Genomic DNA, 19,002 nt, shown 5'->3' with positions numbered 1-19,002 from the left:
TAGTAATGGGGGGGCAGAATTTTAAATTTTAAAGCCTTCTTGGATCATGTCTTCATGAAGCATCATGTTTTTATTTAGAGATTTTTGGAAGAGTCCCTGTAAAATCTAGGCCAAGTGAAGAACAGAAGATTTTACATTTTAATGATCAAGTTTTCTTTTTAAGCTGACATTAATACGGTTTATTTAAGTACAGCTGTGTTCTACGTATCTTTCTCAAATTGCTGTACCTGCCCAGAACATGAAAATATAATTTTAATTGTCAGTTACTTTAGCACAGAGATGAAGTATTCTAAAAAATCACATCAGTATCACCACAATCTGCCTTTGTTCTGTTTCAGAGATGAATGGCTAATTGTCTGAACTATAAAAAACTCAAAGGAATTTTTTTTTCTCAATTTTTAAAAGTTGTTTTATATAAAATTTCTTTTCAGACTCAAAAGTACCTCAGCCTGTGTCTTCACCTTTTCTGAAGACTTTCAGAAAAAAAACAAAAAAAACAATCAAATTTTATTTTCATTTGATTTCATTTAATCAGTTTGGCTTCTAAAGAAGATAATCAGCAAAAGGCAATTATTGAATTGCGCTGTTTTCCATTGATGCTTTTATTGTGTTATGCATTCTAAATCTACTTTCGACTTTGCATTGCTTTAAAACAACTTTTAATTTATGTCCTTTTTCTTTAAATTGTACTGAATCAGAAACGGATCAATTACAGTAGTTGCAAAAGTCTTTATATACCTTGAACATTTTCTTATTTGATCACGTTCCATCCACAAAATATAATGGATTTTGATTCTGTGAGATCGATCAACACAAAGAAATGGATAATTGTAGGGCAGTTGTAAACGAATATTGTAGTAATCAATTATTCTTTCAATTACCGTAATTGAGTAATCAGATAAAAAAAAAGATAAAGTAAAACATTGGTAAATCTAACATAACAGCAGATATCAGTATCAGTCCATTTGTTTTTACATTTGAACTTCCCTGACAGTTACTTTTCTGTAGTTTAGAAAATTAACCTGTAACAATAATAGCTCACTTTCTAAGTTAACCTGAAGAAAAGTAACACACAAATTTGAAATTATATTTAATAATAAAGAGGCTGCCAACACAAATACACTTATAAAACATGTCTATACTCCAGCTTTTTGGTTTATGCATTCATCTTCAGTCAATTTAATAGGTGAACTCTCACCTTGCCCAGATATTTATAGATTTTGTGTTTATGTCAGTGACGGGATTTGGCTCCTTTGTTTGTCACACACAGAAACACATCTACCAGCTATGTATCGTCACAATGCGCTCCGCCACACATTTGTTGAGACCGGGATGATATGAAATAAATTTTCCAGTTCTTCCGTAAAGCTACACTGACGTAAATCATCTAATGCGCAGCCGGCCGCAGTGTGCAGTCTATCCGCTCACCTGTATAAATACACCTGCAGCGCTCTTCTTGAACCAGCCACTAGGCAGCAGCTCCCGGAGGAGAAAGGCTGCCGTACTCCAAGCACTGTGCCAGTCATGTTAAGGATGCTTATTGATCCCCCGAAAAACAATAATAACCCAGATATTATCATGAATCAATAAAATCCTCCCAGCCCGAACTTGAAAACTGGACCTTATGCTGCTAAAACTTAGCTTTCGTCAACAACTTAGTGAGAGCTCTGCGCAACGCAAGTAATAACCCGGCCGGAACACGCTGCACTAAATGATAAAATATAACTTAATGAAGCTTCGAGGCAGATAAATTTTCCTCTAGGAATTTTAAGAATCGAGGTACTCGAATCACTCGCGGAATTTTTTCAGCCCTACATAATTGTAATATGGAAGGAAAGAGCTACATGATATTTACATTTGAAGTAGGCACTTTTACTTGAACTGGAAATAAACTCTTATGTAGCCAATTGACTTCAGAACTCACCTAATTGGTAGACAGCTATTTTATGAAGGACTCAACTGTTTGTTAGAGAACAACAAAGCAACTATTTTTAAATAGATGTTGACAGATGCTGTCGTTGCATTCTGACTGGGCTTGAGCTATTTTGGCAAGATGCATAGGTGAAAAAATATAATCTTGCAATGACATACCTTTAAAAGATTTTGTACAGTATTAACTCGGCTTCTTTAATTTCTTTAAAAAGTTGGGTAGTTTAGGTGGGAATATGAGAAAGTCTCAACCCGTAGGAAAACACCTAGTTTTAATGTTTCCACCACCTTTTTTTAACTGCATGTGCAGATCTACCATATGATTCTAAAAAGAGCAATGTTTGGTTTTAGTATTACCCATTTTAGGTCATGTGTCTTATTCAGAGAGAGGTGCTTTTGGGGTTTTAAGAGACTTGTTGCTGTATTGGTGTGCTATTATTAGAAGACAGATTTTCCTTCCTTCCATAACATCATTCATTTTGGCATACTTCTGTTTTGGTTGGTTGCATTTGAGCTCATTCTTTTAACAAGGCCTTTTATAGCCACGTGGTAAGCTGTGTAATTTAGATATTTCTCAAATTGCAGTGATTTGAGCACCACAGGAGTGTAGGATTTAAGCCATTAAAGATGACGTCCAATAACAGCCAAGACGCACTGAACATTACCACAGTAAACATCTCCATCAGTGTCTGGTTTGTGTGTACATGACTAAACAATTTTAATTGTTAAACGGTCTCAGCTAGCATGCCAGGATATCCTAAAGCAATAAGGGTGCCCAGATTGTTGCAAAGAATTAGGTATAGCCAAATGCTCCTTACTTCACAACTTTTGCAAATTATGTTAACAAGATAACTTAAACCTTTACTTTGAGGTAGTTAAGACTGATGGCATTAGTAGGATATTAGAAGATTGAGGCAGCAGTTTATATTTCGAAATTCTGCAAGTATTCATATGTAGTAAATTACTCTGAAGACTCAACTTTATATAAAAGCTTCTAAATTTTTTTATTAAAACAGCTTGTATTTTTCAATTAACTAGCTTGAATGGAAAACAAAAAACAAGGTGATTCAATGTTTTCATCAGGTGTTGTGAAAGACCACATTAGAGACGTCTTTAATAAACAGAAAAGTTTCTGAATGGAAACCAAACAGAATTAATGTTTCAAGCTTAAACATTTTCAGGAATTATATTCAGCTATTGATTGGATTCTTTTTTTTTTTTTTCTTATTAAAAATATCAAAAGGCACACTTTTTCAGAGCACAATGTTATAATGCCTGACATCAATGGCACTGTTTGCCTTCCTTGCTTCTAATTGGTTAATTGTAGGTTCCTCTCAAGCACTAATTAGATCCTTTGTTATCTCAAACCACAGTCCTGTGTTTTCATTACCATGCAAAAATGGGTCTCATGTTAAGCATTTTTTAAAAAGCAAGCTGCTGATAATCTTTGATGGCTTGTTCTTAGATAATAGACAAATATTTATTTCCATATACTATTGTATAATGCAAGAATGGAGTAAAGATTGGAGGCCATATAGCTTCAAATTACATTACTAGGATGTATTTTTATATCTACTACTGTTTTTACTCCTTGTACAGAAGCACAGGCTCAGAGGAGGTGGAGTCATGAGTGCACCGGAGGCACCTAATCCTGGGAAGGAGCAGGCTGAAAGCGGAAATGGGAATGCAGCCACGGATCCCTCCACAGCCACAAGTAGTACGCCACCGACGGTTGCTGTGAAGAAAGAGCCTGGGATCTCAGAGAAGAGCAATGGGAAAGTTGGAGATGCCAACCCTGCTGAGATCTGTGTCGTTATTGGAGGAAAAGATGGAGGATCAAGCGGAGGTGGAACCCGTAGAGCTCAAACCGAGGGTATGTTTGCCCTTGGTACTCCTCCTCCAACGAAGAGCACTGACTCATGCATAGGTGTGTGATTATACTGATATATCCTTGCATTTGCTTGAAGCCTAAATAGTTGCATTTATTTTTATGTGTCAAATCTATTGCCAGTTTATGAAAACAATATTCCTGCAGTGCAAAAGTCTACATTCAACTGATTATTGTTGGATTTGTTTCTTAAAAAGATGGACTGTTTGAAGGTTTACTGACATCCAGTTGATGCTCTGTTCAGTCATTTTTGTACTGCAATCAAAATGCAGTTATGTCAACTTGTTGGGATAGCAGCTAAATATCAAATATCAAAATATCAAATAAATGTTTTTCTACAAGTTTCTTTTAGGGGTGGAGAAGATATTTTGTCTTCCACATCATTCTTTCATGCATCTGTTAAGTTTAAATTATGTTAATGTCCGCTATTTTATAATATTGAGATACCATGTAGATGATTCAAAAATCATGTTAGCGTCATGCATGTATACAAGTGCAGCTGTATATAAGGTTGATTCATTATGTAAATTTGGTTAAAGCTCACGGTCTAACACAACAGCATTTACATAAATCATTATTCTGGGTAAACTAGAGCAAATAAAAAATTAATTGGAATCAGCAGCTTTTAAAAACCAGCCTGTGCCGGTTCTTTCTGGCTAGGATTAATAATAAACAGGAATTTAATTATAGATGTTGACACAAACAGTTTGTCCAAAATTTTAGAGTACTCCTAAATTTAAGTGTTTCATATTCATATTTTGCAGCTTCATATCTTCACATGAGTACTACATTCCCCCAAATTTTTAAAACTCGTCCCTCCTAATTATTGAATTCAAGTGTTCAATTTTATACACCTGTGCGTAACCACAGGTGTATAAAATTCAGCACTTAGGCTTGCAAGGCTGCTTCCATAACATCTGGTTGTGAATATCTAAGCAAGGATCTTTTTTATAGAACCAGTTCAGAATTCACACTTTGTATAAACCCTTACTCCAGCACTAAAGATGCACTGATGAGAGAATGTGACCTGCCAATAGCTATTTAGCTGAGTCAAGAATTTGTCGCTCGCTAGATCTCATTGAATTTCACTGTGGTACCATAGGATGCCACCTGTGCAACTATTTCCTTCATATTGAAGATTCCTATTTATGGTGCTATAATCAAGCGAAAGTGGTTGTGAATGAAAGCAACAAATCCACAAAATTGTAGGCTACCTAAAATCATAGACCAGAGTCAGGAGATGAGTTGTGAAGTGCACAGAGGTCAATCACTACACACCGCCAAGCTTCATGTAGTCTCTTAGAGTTTAGTGCAGGAGTGGACAACTCCAGGCCTAGATGTGTCTCTACGTCAACACACCTGAGTCAAATAATGAGGTCTTTAGCAGGACTCTGGACTGCACTTAGGAGGTGATTCAGCCGTTGGACTCAAGTGTGTTGGACCAAGGAGACATCTAAGAGTTGCAGGACACCGGCCCTCGAGGACCAGGATTGCCCACCCATGGTTTAGTGCATATCAGTGCACAAAGTAAGGTTCTTAAAGAAATGGATGAGTGAGTTTGGAGTAGAAGAACCTAAGTGGCTGCACAGAGCCCTAACCTCAAACTGAGCAAACACATTTTGGATAAATAAGAGTGGACACTGCTATCCAGGCTTTTACATCCAACCTCAGTGTCTTCCCTCACAACGTGCTTCTGAAAGAATGGTAAAAAAAAATATTCAAATGAATGTTCTCCTAAGTCCTGAGCAAACACTTCCTCGAAATGTTGGAGCTTTCATGGCTTCAAAGGATGGGTTGACATCATGTTAATATATAATACGAATTAGATATCACTAAAGTTAATATGTGAGTGAAGACAGACGGGCAAATACTTTTGGCAATAAAAAGTATATAAGGATTTGGAAATGGAAGCTGACTTCTTGTGATTAGTGCTACAGTTTGAGTATATCCTTCCTTCACTCCCCCTTGTTAAAGTTTTTCTACCAAGCAATCTCAATTCTAAAGCTATGCTAGTGTTTGCTTGCACCAATTCTGTGATTAAACATTAACTGGAACAAGTATTTAAAGTAACACAGTGATGTAAAACAGTGCTGAACCTTTATCTAAGCAAGGATCTTACTAATGTTCTGAAGAACCAGTTCAGAACCCACACTTTGTATAAACCGCTACTCTAGCACTAAATATGCACTGATGAGAGAATTTGACCTGCCAATAGTTATTTAGCTGAGTCAAATTCATTTTTATAAAGTGTACTTCCAGCATTTAAAATACTTCTTTCTGGCCTTCATGCCAAGAGTGGTCATTAATTATTTATCTTAGGAGTCACAAGATGTGTGAGAGAGCAGTCTCTGTAAAGAGGAGTTTGATTTATTTCAAACAAATACAAATGATTTGGAGTCGACATTTTAAACTCTTCCATCTTATACCAGCAATTATAATGATTGGGGCAATTAGTATTAGTAACTGTTAACATCAGTTGTTGTGTGTATTTCTGAAGGAATGTTGATGCTTGTCCTAACTTTGAGATCCAAACTCAACATATTTACTGAAATTGTGCAAGACTTGATCTTAATATCATTATAACAACAATAATCTAGTTTCACTTGAAAAACTTTCAGAAGTTAATCCCAACTTGAACCATATGGTTAAAAAGTTTGACTGTAATAAATTAATTGCTACTTATGAAATGGTACTAAAACTTACTTTTTGACCTTTGCAGGTTCGTATGTATGTGCAGTGTGTGGGAAGAAGTACAAATACTACAACTGCTTTCAGACACACGTCAGAGCACACAGAGGTAAGATAATAGATTTTATATATATATATATATAAACTTCTTTCCTTAGAGTTTAGGATTCTAAAATGTAAATGAAATACTGGAAGTCAGACTGCACAATATATTGAAATGCATTTGGTTTTGCAATATCAGTGTTTGCAGAAGACTTCCTTGAAAGGTTGTGGAGTAATTTCATGCTCCTCATGTTACTAATATTTTTTTGCCAGTTTTGTTGTCAATTACACAATCTTCCAGGAAGAGTTAATGCTGTAAGTCAGTTCTTCAATTTGGATTAAATTTAAATGTATATAACTTACTTGGAATCTTCTTATTATTGGATTGAATAGATATTTTTATTCTTTTTAGAAAGTGTATTGAGATGGAATTGTTGCTCGATTTGCCCACATGGGATTTTACAAAGTGGTGGCTGCATCTTAATGACAGCGGTAAAAGAAAGGGCCCCCTAAAATCTGTTTTATTTATATGCAAATTCCTCCTTTTATTCTACGAAATTACACTTTTCCCATTATTTCTCTGAATTCCACCATTTTCATTCTAACCATATTTATTAACCCATAAACTGTGTAATTGTAGAGTGAATTAAAACTAAATCAGCAAATCAATAGCCAAATAATTCCAATATTAATGTTATTAAGCTTTCACAAATATCACAACATTCTGTAGATCGACAAATTAGAGATTGTTTTTGAAGGTAATAACTAATATCACCCTCATTTTTTTGTTTGTACTTTTTTAAGGTATTATTAGCTCTAGTGGCCTTTATTTGATAGTGAATTGACAGTGAAGTGGGTAATGAGAGAAGGAGGAAGACATGCAGCAAAGGTCTCCAGTCCTGGAGTCGAACCTGCGGCAGCTGTGTCGAAAACTGAGGCCCCCATATGTGGGTTGTGCTTCATCCATGCACCGTCACAGCAATCCCACCCTCTTTTATAAAAAACAAACAAAACAAAAAAAAAACAGAACAAAGAACCTCTCATTTTTTATTAAAAAAGCAAGTCTTTATGTTTAAAGCTTTAGAGTTGATCTAACCTATCAACAGCTGAAATTTTTTCTTGAAACACTAAACTTACAAACAGCAAAACTTTGTGTACATTTGCATAACAAAAATGATCTGTCTTCATTTGTTTTTCTTCCATCTGTCACAGACTTAACCACTGAAATATATCATTATCAGTCAATTTGTGTTAACTCGTGTTATTTGAACTGACCTGAGTTTTACATTTTGTTGGAGCAAGTTTCAGAGAGCCTTTTTGCCATGGCTGACAGTTTTTTTAGAATAGAATAGAATAGAAGTACTTTATTCATCCCAGCAAGAAAATTACTTCGCAGTTGCAGCATGAAGACAAGACACAGTAACAACTAGTTGTAGATAAAATAAAATAAAATATAAAATATAAAATGCTATAAATTGTAAAATTATAAAGTGCTGTAAAATATAAAATGCAACTTAGTTGTATTTTTGTGTGTATATGAGAAGGAAAGTTAATCTCCTGCCTAACCAAGTAGCGATAGATACAGGGGGCTGCAGTGGCCAAAATACTTCAGAAACTTGTATCTTTCAACAATTGCAGATATGTTGAAAGATATCTGCAATTCGAACCTAAATTCTGTCATATTTTCCATTTGTATAGACGTGGGTTAATACTTACTGATGAGGTCAAGTCAGGATTAAATACAAACATGTTGATCACTGATCATCAGAAACAATATTCCTTCTCAGTCAGGTTCCAGCACTCTCATTCAACAGTCGAAAGGTCAACTTTGCAAGATGAAGCTTTCTCATCTTTTATTTTCAAATTAAATTACATTTGCTACTAAAATAACTGGCTGGACATCCTCCAGCCAGTCATGGAGGATGCATTATTTATTATTTTATCTGTATTTATTCTTTACATCTGTGTTGTATCTCCTCTAGTTTCACAACAACACATATATTTGGGAGCTTTTGAAGTCACTTGTTACAGTTTTGTAAATGTTTCCCTGTTCTTGGTTGTCAAAGGATTTCAACTGCTCAGCATTTTGAGCTCTCTTTTGTTTTGTCTTTTGTGTCATAATGATTTCAGTGAATGACAGGTCTGGTGTACTCAGAGGTCAGTATAGGACCTAGGTTATTCTAAAACAATGCAATATAATGCAATTCATGGGGTAAAATGCCACCACAGGAAGGTGTTATGATTTGCATCGACTCCAACCAAAACTAAAAGGCAGCACCTTTAAACATTGACGCCCTGTAAGAAAAAGGAGCTCAGTTCAGATTCATATCACATTTCTCTTTGTGGGCCCTTTAAAAAGAAAATAATACAATATTTAAAAGAGAAAAAGCTTCAACTTTGCTTGGACTTAAAGGATTGCATGCATGTTCTGGCATGAGAAGCCTTCTTTTTGGCTAAAACACAAAGGAGCATAAAATACAAGGCAACAGGGGGGTATTATAAGCCCGGATAAGAAAATCAATAGACTTCTATATTTCCACATAGGGAGGAGTTGCCTGTTGCTGTAGGTGTCTTTCTTTTTGTTGTTGTTGCTATCAAGCCTCTGATTCCAAATTGCCAACATGCTTTTTGAAAGCACACACTCAGATTAGAGTACGCCGACTGTGTTTGGTCAGTGTGAACAAAAAAGGTACAAAGGAACAAAATAATAGTAATTGTTGCCACAGTTTGCTCATATGCTTTATTGTCTTCAAATAATAATTTGGTGCAAACAGAGCTGGATCTTTACGTACATGTTGGCATTAATCTATTCAAGCAAGTCCAAACCTATTTTTTTTCATTATAGAATCAGAGAGCATGGTTGGAGATGGTCTGCCTCAGACACCCAATAGTAAGTACACCGTTACCAATTATCCATTAAACAAACTTTGTTTGCATGACAGCAGATTTGATGTAGCTTTTAAAACAGATGCACGAATGTAGATAATTGCAAACACAATAGGAAGATTGTGGGGAAAAAAAAATGCAAGTAATTGAGGTAATCTTTTACAGTGTGCAATTTAAAAATGGGTTACTGAGAAAAGGTTAAGTCCAAGATGATGAATACCAGTCGTATAGGACCAGTTTTTATCCGGCGCCTTAACATCACTTTTAAAGTTTGATTAGGACTAAAAATACTTGTGCCTCAGAGTAGTACTTGCGAGTTATTTATACATCTACCTACACATGCTCACTGTGCTTTTTATGTGAATATGCAACCTAGAGACTTCAGTACATGTACATTGAAAGAAATCAAAGTAAAGAGCAGTTAATGGAGATAGAATGAGAACGTCTAGATGGTGTATGAGGAGTATAAGCTGAATGCTACAATGCTGTTTAATATTTAGGCCACTGGACGGGGGAAAAAAACAACAACTTTGAGATTAAATTCTAGAATATACTGTAAAGCACTTTTGGTTATGCTGAGTCTTTATAGTTTAAACTAGGGCTGTTGTAAATGAATATTTTAATAATTGCGTAATATATCGATTATTTTTACGATTAATCGAGTAATCGGATAAAAAGAATTGATGAAATAAAATATTGATAAATCTAGCATAACACCAGTGTTACTATTGGATATCAACATCAGTCCAATTTTTCATATTTGAGCAGTTACTTTTTTGTAGTTTAGAAAGCTAACCTGTAACAATAATAGCTCACATTCTAAGTTAACCTGAGGAAAATGTATGCAAAAATCTGAAATTATATTCAAGTTAATAGTGAAGAGGCAAGCTCACAAATAAGTTTTTAAAAAATGTCTATACTCCAGCTTTTAGTTTATGTATTCATCTTCGAACGTAAGATGGGGGTTTGAGGGAGGAAATAGACCAGGAGCAGACGGTAGGTCTGGAGGAGACAGATGAACGAATGAACATAATGTGGGGGGGAGATACAACCTGTAGACCAGGGTACGAACGCAAGACCCAGGGGGAGAGCAATACGGGATACTTACAGAAAAATTGTTTTAAAAAAATCGCGGGAAAGTGGGATAAAAAACTGTAAGAAAATCAGTAGTTTCCCTGCCAAAACAGGAGACTTGACAGGTAATAAAACATAAATTAACGAAACTTTGAGGCAGTAAAATTTTCCTCGAGGAATTTTAATAATCGAGGTACTCGAATCATTCGAGCAATCGTTTCAGCCCTACTTTAAACTTCAGCATATTATGTATTTTATTTACAGGATATGTGTAGAAAAAAAAGGTAAATCTGTGAGATACCTGAACGGCTGTCCAGAGAGACTCTGTGAAGGTGATTAACGACAGATTGATAAGTCACGCAAAAAAATGGAGGAAAAATAGTCTCTTTCATTGATCAGACTAGTGAAACATCTGGGCCCAGTTTTATTAAGAAGACAGAACAGTGTCTTTTCTGAAATTGGGATAAGTGTATAGATGAGTGGGTGAGGTGTTATAACTGTACTGATCAAAACACAAATACCAATTTGAATTATACTGTCTAAAGCAGTTTAAGAAGCAGAGCAAATGAAATCATAGCTCAGTACAGCCGATAATTTAAAACTAATTGCCTTTTGGTTTTTGAACCTGATCATCTAATCATCTAGTTATTTATATTTCTGTCAGCCTCAGCTATAAATTTTATTGTGACTGGCATAAGGCTTCAAAATGTCTTTACAAGCTAATACACAGCTTGATCTACAGACTGCAGCTGCTAACTGTCCACTCTTGCATGTCTGTAAATGACTGTGATTTCATAAAATAAAAGCATGTAAAATCAGCATTGGCTGCAAATGATTTCACAACTTTTGTAAGAGTCTCAGTAAGATTCAGTAAGTCATTGTAAGATTGTGCATCCCTTTACAAAATCTATTGTTTTACCTATTGTGTATGGAATAGGTTGTAAAATCATTTTACAGCCAGGTAAAATGATTTCGATCTAAAATATTTAGATAGAACGTGTACTTTCAAGATGACTGTGCAAATGTCTTTATGTTTATGTGCAAACACAAATATTATGAAAGTAAAGAATTCCATTCCTTTATAGAAAATAACTTGAGAATCAAATCACTATGATTTTGTACATGAAACTGTCCTCAAATCATGCACTCAAGCTGAAACTTATATGAATATGTAACAGGACCTCAGATTTGTTTGCTCATACCAGATTGTGGAAAGTAAATATTGACAGTCAGTGACAGACATGACAATATCTAAAAGCAGTTTCTGACAATTCAAAACAAAGTTATGTTTTTTAATAAAAGCATTTTACCATGGCAGTGAATAGTCAGTTTGGATCATAGTGACGTTTTTCAGCTTCGGTTGCTTTGCGCTCACACAGAGGTGGGCAGACCGTACTTCATTTTAGACACAGGCTACAATTCTCTAATGATCAGTTCTTTAATAATTCCTTTGAAACATGTGATCATTATTGCAAACCTTGATCGTTTTTGTCAATAATAGCCAATTTCAGGTGCTAGCTGTTAAAATTATAGATCACTACCTCTTTGGCGTTGCTATGGTGGCACAAAATGATTTTCTTTGGAGAAATTTCAAAGGTCAGGCTATTATAAATCAATCAGCTCATTAAATACTAAAAAAACAGACATAAAATAATGTCTCCATTGTTTTGACAGCCAGAAGACAGCATAGCACAACCTTAATCCATTTATATCAAGGGGATTTTATCTCTGCATGTCAATTCCTGAAAAGTCTTTTTAAGATTATTCCCCCTTACTCATTTTTAAGTAACCTGTTGAATACAATAACCTTGACTTAAAGCCTTCTGGCAAGTTAAATAATGGACTTATTCTCAGCCTTTTATTTTAGGGTATGTGCTTCATAAAGGCTTCTATGGGCTGGCTGCAATTCAGGATGGATAATATTTTAGGATCTGAAATGAAATGAATAGAAAATATTTTGCATTAATTATACAGGAGGATGGAGGCTTTTTTGCCAGCCAACTGAACATTTTACAAACCGAATAGTTTACATTTGTGCTATTTGAATTACAAAATAGCAGAACAGTTCTTACATTCGCATTAGCATTCTTGTCAGATGTGGCTTTCATTGTTTATTCTGCTATTTACCGAAGGGACTGAAACAAATCATCAGCTACAAACTCCACTTGATCAAATTAGCTGCCGTTTCTCGTGATGATGTATTGATTCTGTGTTTGAGTGGGTGCAGAACAAAGAGAGATGCCAATGTATCATGTTTGTACATGAGTGGTTGGGGTTGCTGAATCACAAGAAAGCACAAATCTCTGCGTTTTGGATGGTTGAAAAAGGGAAGTTGGCTGCTACATTGCTAAAATGTAGCATGATTAGATTAGTTTGGATTTTGCTTTAAAACTGTACTGTTAATGTTTTGCTACATTTGATTTACAGAAGACTGACAATGAAGAGAACCCCATCTAGAGGGATTCAGGCTTCCATAACCAATATTTTTTTTTTGTTTACCCCATTATTGATTTACTATGATTTTGGCCTCACCTGTGTCTCGAACCATCTCATCTGAGCTTTTAGGCTGACAAATCGAAGAAATCATCTAATGTTTGTATAATAACCTTGTGTTAAAATGATATTAAAATGTTACGTTTTTGGTTCAGAGCTTTATTATTGATTTTAGTTGTTGTTTAATTATCGAGAGAAGCATAAACCTTCCTCTGTTGAAGATATGAAGTTCATCCATCCATCTTCTAACACCCTTGTCCCTAGTGGGGTTGGGAGGTGCTGGTGCCAGCTGACGTTCTGGTCGACAGTCTGTCACAGGGCAACAGAGTCGGACAAGACAAACAAAAATGCACACACACTCACACCTAGGGAGAATTTAGAGAGACCAATTAACCTGACAGTCGTGTTTTTGGACTGTGGGAGGAAGCCGGAGAACCCGGAGAGAACCCACGCATGCACAGAAAGAACATGCAAACTCCATGCAGACCTTCTTGCTCCAAAGATTTTATCTTGTTGCGTTGTGCTTTTCTATTTGCATCAGTTTCTCTTGGATCGGCAAACACATTGCAGATATTTTAACATTTTCTTTTTTATGTTTTGTTTGCACTTAAAACAGCATTTATATATTAAAATATCACCGTTATTGAAATATGGGTTTGCTTGCATCTAAGTATATCTATTTTAAGCTGACTTTTATGACATCGTAAAGTCTTTGAAGCTTATTGATTTTAACTTTAACAAACAATATTCTACATCAGTCAGGTTCTACCTTTCATATAAAGCAGTTTATAGATCACTCTTGTAGGATAAAGGCACGTCATGGTGCTTTTTTTTTTTTTTTTTAATGTTTTTTTTTTTTACAAAAATTTGCCAGCCATGTCATTGAGTTTTCATTTTATCATCAGATTCCTCTTTGTGTGATTTAATTTAATCTCTGTGATGCATGCATCTTTCTCCACTGAAGAAAGACTGAAAGCAGAACATAAATCATTTTTTATGGTTCTGTCTAAAGCTGATTTGTGAACCACTGGTGAAGAGAGACCAATGCATCAAGTATAACCCTCGCTTAATCCATCTTCACTGTCACTGTTACTGGTATATAAAAAAACAACTATTTAAGACAATGCTTACCCTGGTGAGAGGCCAAATAAAGCCTGGTGGCCCGCCAGGCTTATAGTATGCTGGAGTTTTTATGTAGAAACTCCTGTGTATGCATTGCACCTTCTTTGCATGTAACATTCCTCTGTTCTTATATTTAAAATGCAGAAACATATCTGTTTGCTGCTAGCTGGCGATTATTGACCCATAATTCATTCTTAATTGTTTTTTGTCTCTTAAATGTAAATATTACAGCAATTGAAATCCTTTGTCTAGCTGAACCTAAGTTGGAAAATATAAACTTTGCCTCTCTTCTGTTCATATACAGGTAGCTTCCGTTACTCTTGTGACATCTGCGGCAAGAAGTATAAATACTACAGTTGTTTCCAGGAGCACCGTGACCTACACGCAGTGGATGGTAACCTCAAGTTTTAGAAATTACATAAAAAATATGATTGTCTTTGAGAGAATCGAAGAATGATTGTTAATTAAATTAATGGTTTCATTGATGAGAATGAAACCAGTAGAGTTAAGCTCCTCATTTGGACCTCTTCAGTTCTGTTTGCAACTCTCTCATTGTGCATTGTGTTATAGGCCTTATTTTATATTTATTTTGTATTTTCCTCAAATGTTAGTTTTTAAATCTCTTATAAACAAGTTGTTTTTTTGTATTACTTAAGAAGGTTATCAACATGTCAGTGCTTATGTTTCCGTCTCTCTCAGATCCGTATGAACAGGTGGTTCTCCCTGTTGATGGCCTTAAAGAGGAGGAGCCTATTGAACCCTATCAGAAAATTGGACCAAGTAAGACTGAAGTACTCATAGTTTGTTTAAACATAGGCTATTATGGTTCTCAAAATAGCGTTTCTTTTTCTTACATTTTAAAAAGTCCCATAACAAATCGCACACTACAAACCCAAACCTATTTTCCAATCAGTGTAAACCATCAGAAACCATCCTACCTAAGGTTTTTGATTACTGTTATCTATAGTTTCTAACTTTTTAAGTGAATTACAAATAATTTCTATGTCCAACGTTCTTTTTTGTTGATTTAATGTGAATTGTCAGGTGTTACATGTCTGCAGTCGGTTTTAACCAACATGCTCCCAAGTTAAATTGGATGATTGACTCATTTATTGTGCAAAGAGATGTTGTAGAATCTTGTCTTGCTGACGGGACAAATAAAATTTGCAAAGAGAGTTTAACATAGAATCAACAATAAGAAGAATTTTATTTGCAGTGTAAGCATGTCCTAGCTAATCAGATACCACTGGTGCACTATTAAACTCCTACATCCTAGCTGAGGATGAGTATTTCTACAGAAGACTTTTAGAACATGGATTTACTGAAGCATGATCAAACAACAAATTTTTGTTTTAGGTTAAATGTAGCTTGCCATTCTCTTTAGTAGGTTTTTCCCAAATGTGAAAAATAGGCTTTAATAAGATAACAAAATGATTGTTCAAATATCCAACCAAACCAATACCTGGATCTTGTTGCTGTTTACAAAAAGCACATGGTTGATCCTCAGCAGTGTTACATTTATTCCAGAATTAATAGGGTTGTATATATATATATTTGAGCCTGGATGCATGACTTTAATCTTATTAATTCAAAAAAGTGAAGCTATTTTTTTTTACAAATTCTTTATACACATAATGATGTATTTCAAGTGTCTGTTAATTTTGGTGATTAATGTGTAGGGCTCCTAAAAAAATTTAAAAAAATAAAAAATTCTGAGAAAAAGTGAAATGTTACAGAAGATTGACAAAAAGATTTTTCTTTTTTAAGAGAAATTTTAGCATCAACAAAAGCATGTCCATGCACTGTATAGTACAGTACAGGCCCTGTTATTGGTCTTGTTACAACCCTCTTTTGTATGATTTACTGCATGGCTTGGATGTGATCATCCTGTAGCTCCGCTGCAGTGTTGAGGAAGCCCAGATTGAGTTATAGCAACCTTCATTTACTCTACATTGCTGACTCTCATCTTCCACTTGACAGTACACAAGATTCTTCCCTAAAAAAGGTATTAATAGTTTTGTAAAGTGGGCTGGTGGAAAGTGCTGCAAATTTGACATTTCCAGTTTGGTGACTGGTGATTTGATAAAATGCTGTGGACCAACACAAGTAGATGACAGTGCTCTTCAAATCATCACTGATTTAGGAAATTTCAAAGTGGATTTCAGACAATTTAAATTCTGTGCATCTCCATATTTAGTCTAGACTAAATATGGAGGATCTTGATTTCCAACTGCATTTAAAAAATTACTTTTCTCTGATAAAAGCCATCAGACAGAAATTCTGTATTAGCTTCTTGACTGACACCGGTGTCCCTACAAACATGTCTATGTCTGACATGTAAGTGTTTGGCAGTGAGAGGGTTTAAAACATTTTTATTAGTCTTGTATAATATAAATTTATTGGGAGAAATTGAATTCATTTTCATTTGGTTTACGCCTTAAACATCAACTTTAAACAAATCCTTTCCCATATTTTATCCCTGTGTGTAATAAATCTATTTAAAATGAGTTTCACTTTTTGAATTGAATTATTGAAATAAATTAAAAATATATTGAAGATATAACTTTTCAGGTGATATCTTCATTAAATTAAATGCACCTGTATGTAGGGACAGACACTGCTTAACACAAAGTCTGCTCTGCAAACATAATCACCAGTGTTATTTTAGCCTCTTATTTCCTGATGGCAAACGTGATTGTTTCTGTATTTATTGGAGTAATTAACAGGTTAATTGTGTTTATTTTCATCTCCAGAAACTGGGAGCTATGTTTGTGAGTTCTGTGGGAAGCAGTACAAATACTTCAACCCATACCAGGAGCATGTTGCTCTTCATACACCATTGGGTGAGTCTTATTACAGCGCCAAGCCAAAAAACTTCATGGAACTAAAATTTCATTTAGAGCAAATAGGAGGAATGGTGGAAAAATATTGTTTTTACATTGTAGCTTTGTGGAATATGCCTATAAATGTACCATAATAGTTTTTTTCCTTCAATACAAGTAAAAAAAAAGATGATGTTGACATGTTCAAAAACCAAGGAAAAATTAGAAAATGAAACCAAGTAAGATCAGTATGATTAGTTTATTTGTGCCTCCTTGGATTTAATGGTGGCTTGAAGTCTGGCAAGTTTTGACTTTAATCATTAAGCATTAATTAAGTTCCAGATGAAAAAAATGTCACAAACTACCTTTGTAAAATGAATCTTCTCGCTAAACAGTTACAATGCTTTATTGTATAATATATTACAGGAGTTTGCAGTTATATTGCTTTCCTAAAAGATGCTCTATGAACATATATCACTAAGTATTACATTGGTGTGTACATGACTCCCAGATACTTTTGTTATAGGGTCATTTGATTTGAAGACTTCACGTGTACAAGAATGTGGTACCCTGGACATGAGTAAATTTAGCCACAGCCAAGCTAGTAAGATAAAAAGTAAGTATGGCCTTCTTTTGTGACATTTTTGTTTATTGTTATGTGAAGTTGGATGAATAATACCCTTCTGAACGAAACTTCAATCAAACTCACAATAAATTTTGTCTGTTTCCTTCCGAATTACAGGTCTGAGCAAAGCACTGAGCAGTAAGTTTCATTTTAAACCACTTTTTCTGGATTTCACTTTAAATATATGCAGAAAAAACAAAGTTGCTTTGCTTTTGTACGATGGTCTTTTAAAAAATAGACAGCTAATGCTCTTGGCCATTTGTGTAACTAAAATAAGCAAAGGAATTCCAACACAAAAGATAAAATAAATGCAAACTAAAAAAGTCAATCATCATTTTTAGGTTAGCAAAAATGGACAAATTCTCAAATGGTAATACAATTTTTGAGTCTCATTTTGCCTTTCCACACCATCCCCCACTTCCCCCAACCTATCTTTCTGCTAAGAAGCACTCAGCCTATTTAAGGCACGGCACACACTCGCTTCGTAGAAGTGGGTCAAAAAGATGAAACGAATAGGCAGAATTAAACCCATATTTAAATGTAATATGATCATTTGGATCCTTATTCAAACCTGTCAGTATGATTGATTTTGATGCTGCAGATTAAAATTAAATGTACACTGCATGCCATTAATTTTGCTTCAACCTAATAGCTGTGGGTGTTCGTAGCTTGAATTTAAAATATTTTGGCCTTTTTGTTTTTTATGCGCAGTTCTCTTGTTTTGTTATGAGTATGCCACTTAATGTTTCTCCTGTTTTTCCCCTTACAGACAGCCCATTTAGACGGAAATTAGAGAGCGCGATTCAGACCAGTTTGGTTGATACAAACAGTTCGCAGAACTCAAGTGGTAAGCACTTAGTGTCTTGTTTAGTGCATTTCTAACTGTGCATGGAAATGTATTATTTCTACTCAAAGTGGGAGATGTGTTTTCATGTTTTACTAAGCAGATATTTGTTTCTGTCTGCTTCAGATGCTCTCAGCAGATATTGTTTTGCTACTCTTTGCTGGGCTGAAAATTGAAATGGAGTCTGTGTATAGAGGTTTGAGTGACCTACCTTGCATCAATTGTTACTATATAAAACTCAATTCTGAGAGCTGAAAATAATATTTTTCATCTTCCCACTCTGATCATGAAACCAGAGATGCTTTTGAAAATCATGTTTTCTCTTTTATAAACAGCTACTTTATATTACCCCAGATTTTCAAACAGAACTGTGTAACCCTCTTCTAGTAGAAAATGGCTGGTGAAAAACAATACATCATAAATTAGAGTGCAATGATGTGCAAAACATTTAAAGTCGGCATTCATTTCAGAGTAGTGCAAGCTGTAAGACAACATCCAGTCTTGAATTTGAGAAATGTTATTTTTAAATGTTTACTCTTTTTTTAAAATAGATGCCAACCACATGTTTAAAAATAGCTTGCACCAGGGT

At 34.9% G+C, this 19,002-nt stretch overlaps 1 protein-coding gene across 8 annotated transcripts in view; it reads left to right on the top strand.

Moving 5' to 3' along the window:
• znf618 (zinc finger protein 618) overlaps window positions 1-19,002 on the top strand; it is a 42,659-nt gene that overhangs the window by 12,305 nt on the left and 11,352 nt on the right. For 6 of the 8 annotated variants that reach the window (XM_044144236.1, XM_044144242.1, XM_044144238.1 and 3 more), the window contains 9 exons: window positions 3,529-3,856; window positions 6,537-6,614; window positions 9,393-9,437; window positions 14,427-14,516; window positions 14,822-14,902; window positions 16,876-16,965; window positions 17,471-17,560; window positions 17,687-17,707; window positions 18,339-18,416. In XM_044144236.1, coding sequence (XP_044000171.1) covers window positions 3,556-3,856; window positions 6,537-6,614; window positions 9,393-9,437; window positions 14,427-14,516; window positions 14,822-14,902; window positions 16,876-16,965; window positions 17,471-17,560; window positions 17,687-17,707; window positions 18,339-18,416 — 874 coding nt within the window. In that variant the 5' untranslated portion in view covers window positions 3,529-3,555. The remainder of the gene's footprint in view (window positions 1-3,528; window positions 3,857-6,536; window positions 6,615-9,392; window positions 9,438-14,426; window positions 14,517-14,821; window positions 14,903-16,875; window positions 16,966-17,470; window positions 17,561-17,686; window positions 17,708-18,338; window positions 18,417-19,002) is intronic. The other 2 variants (XM_044144240.1, XM_044144239.1) reach the window with 2 other exon arrangements.

Source organism: Gambusia affinis, linkage group LG17 (assembly GCF_019740435.1).
Source record: "Gambusia affinis linkage group LG17, SWU_Gaff_1.0, whole genome shotgun sequence".
Classification (NCBI taxonomy): Eukaryota; Metazoa; Chordata; class Actinopteri; order Cyprinodontiformes; family Poeciliidae; genus Gambusia; species Gambusia affinis.
The sequence above is the reverse complement of the archived record's forward strand: the minus strand, read 5'-3'. Positions and strand labels throughout refer to the sequence as shown.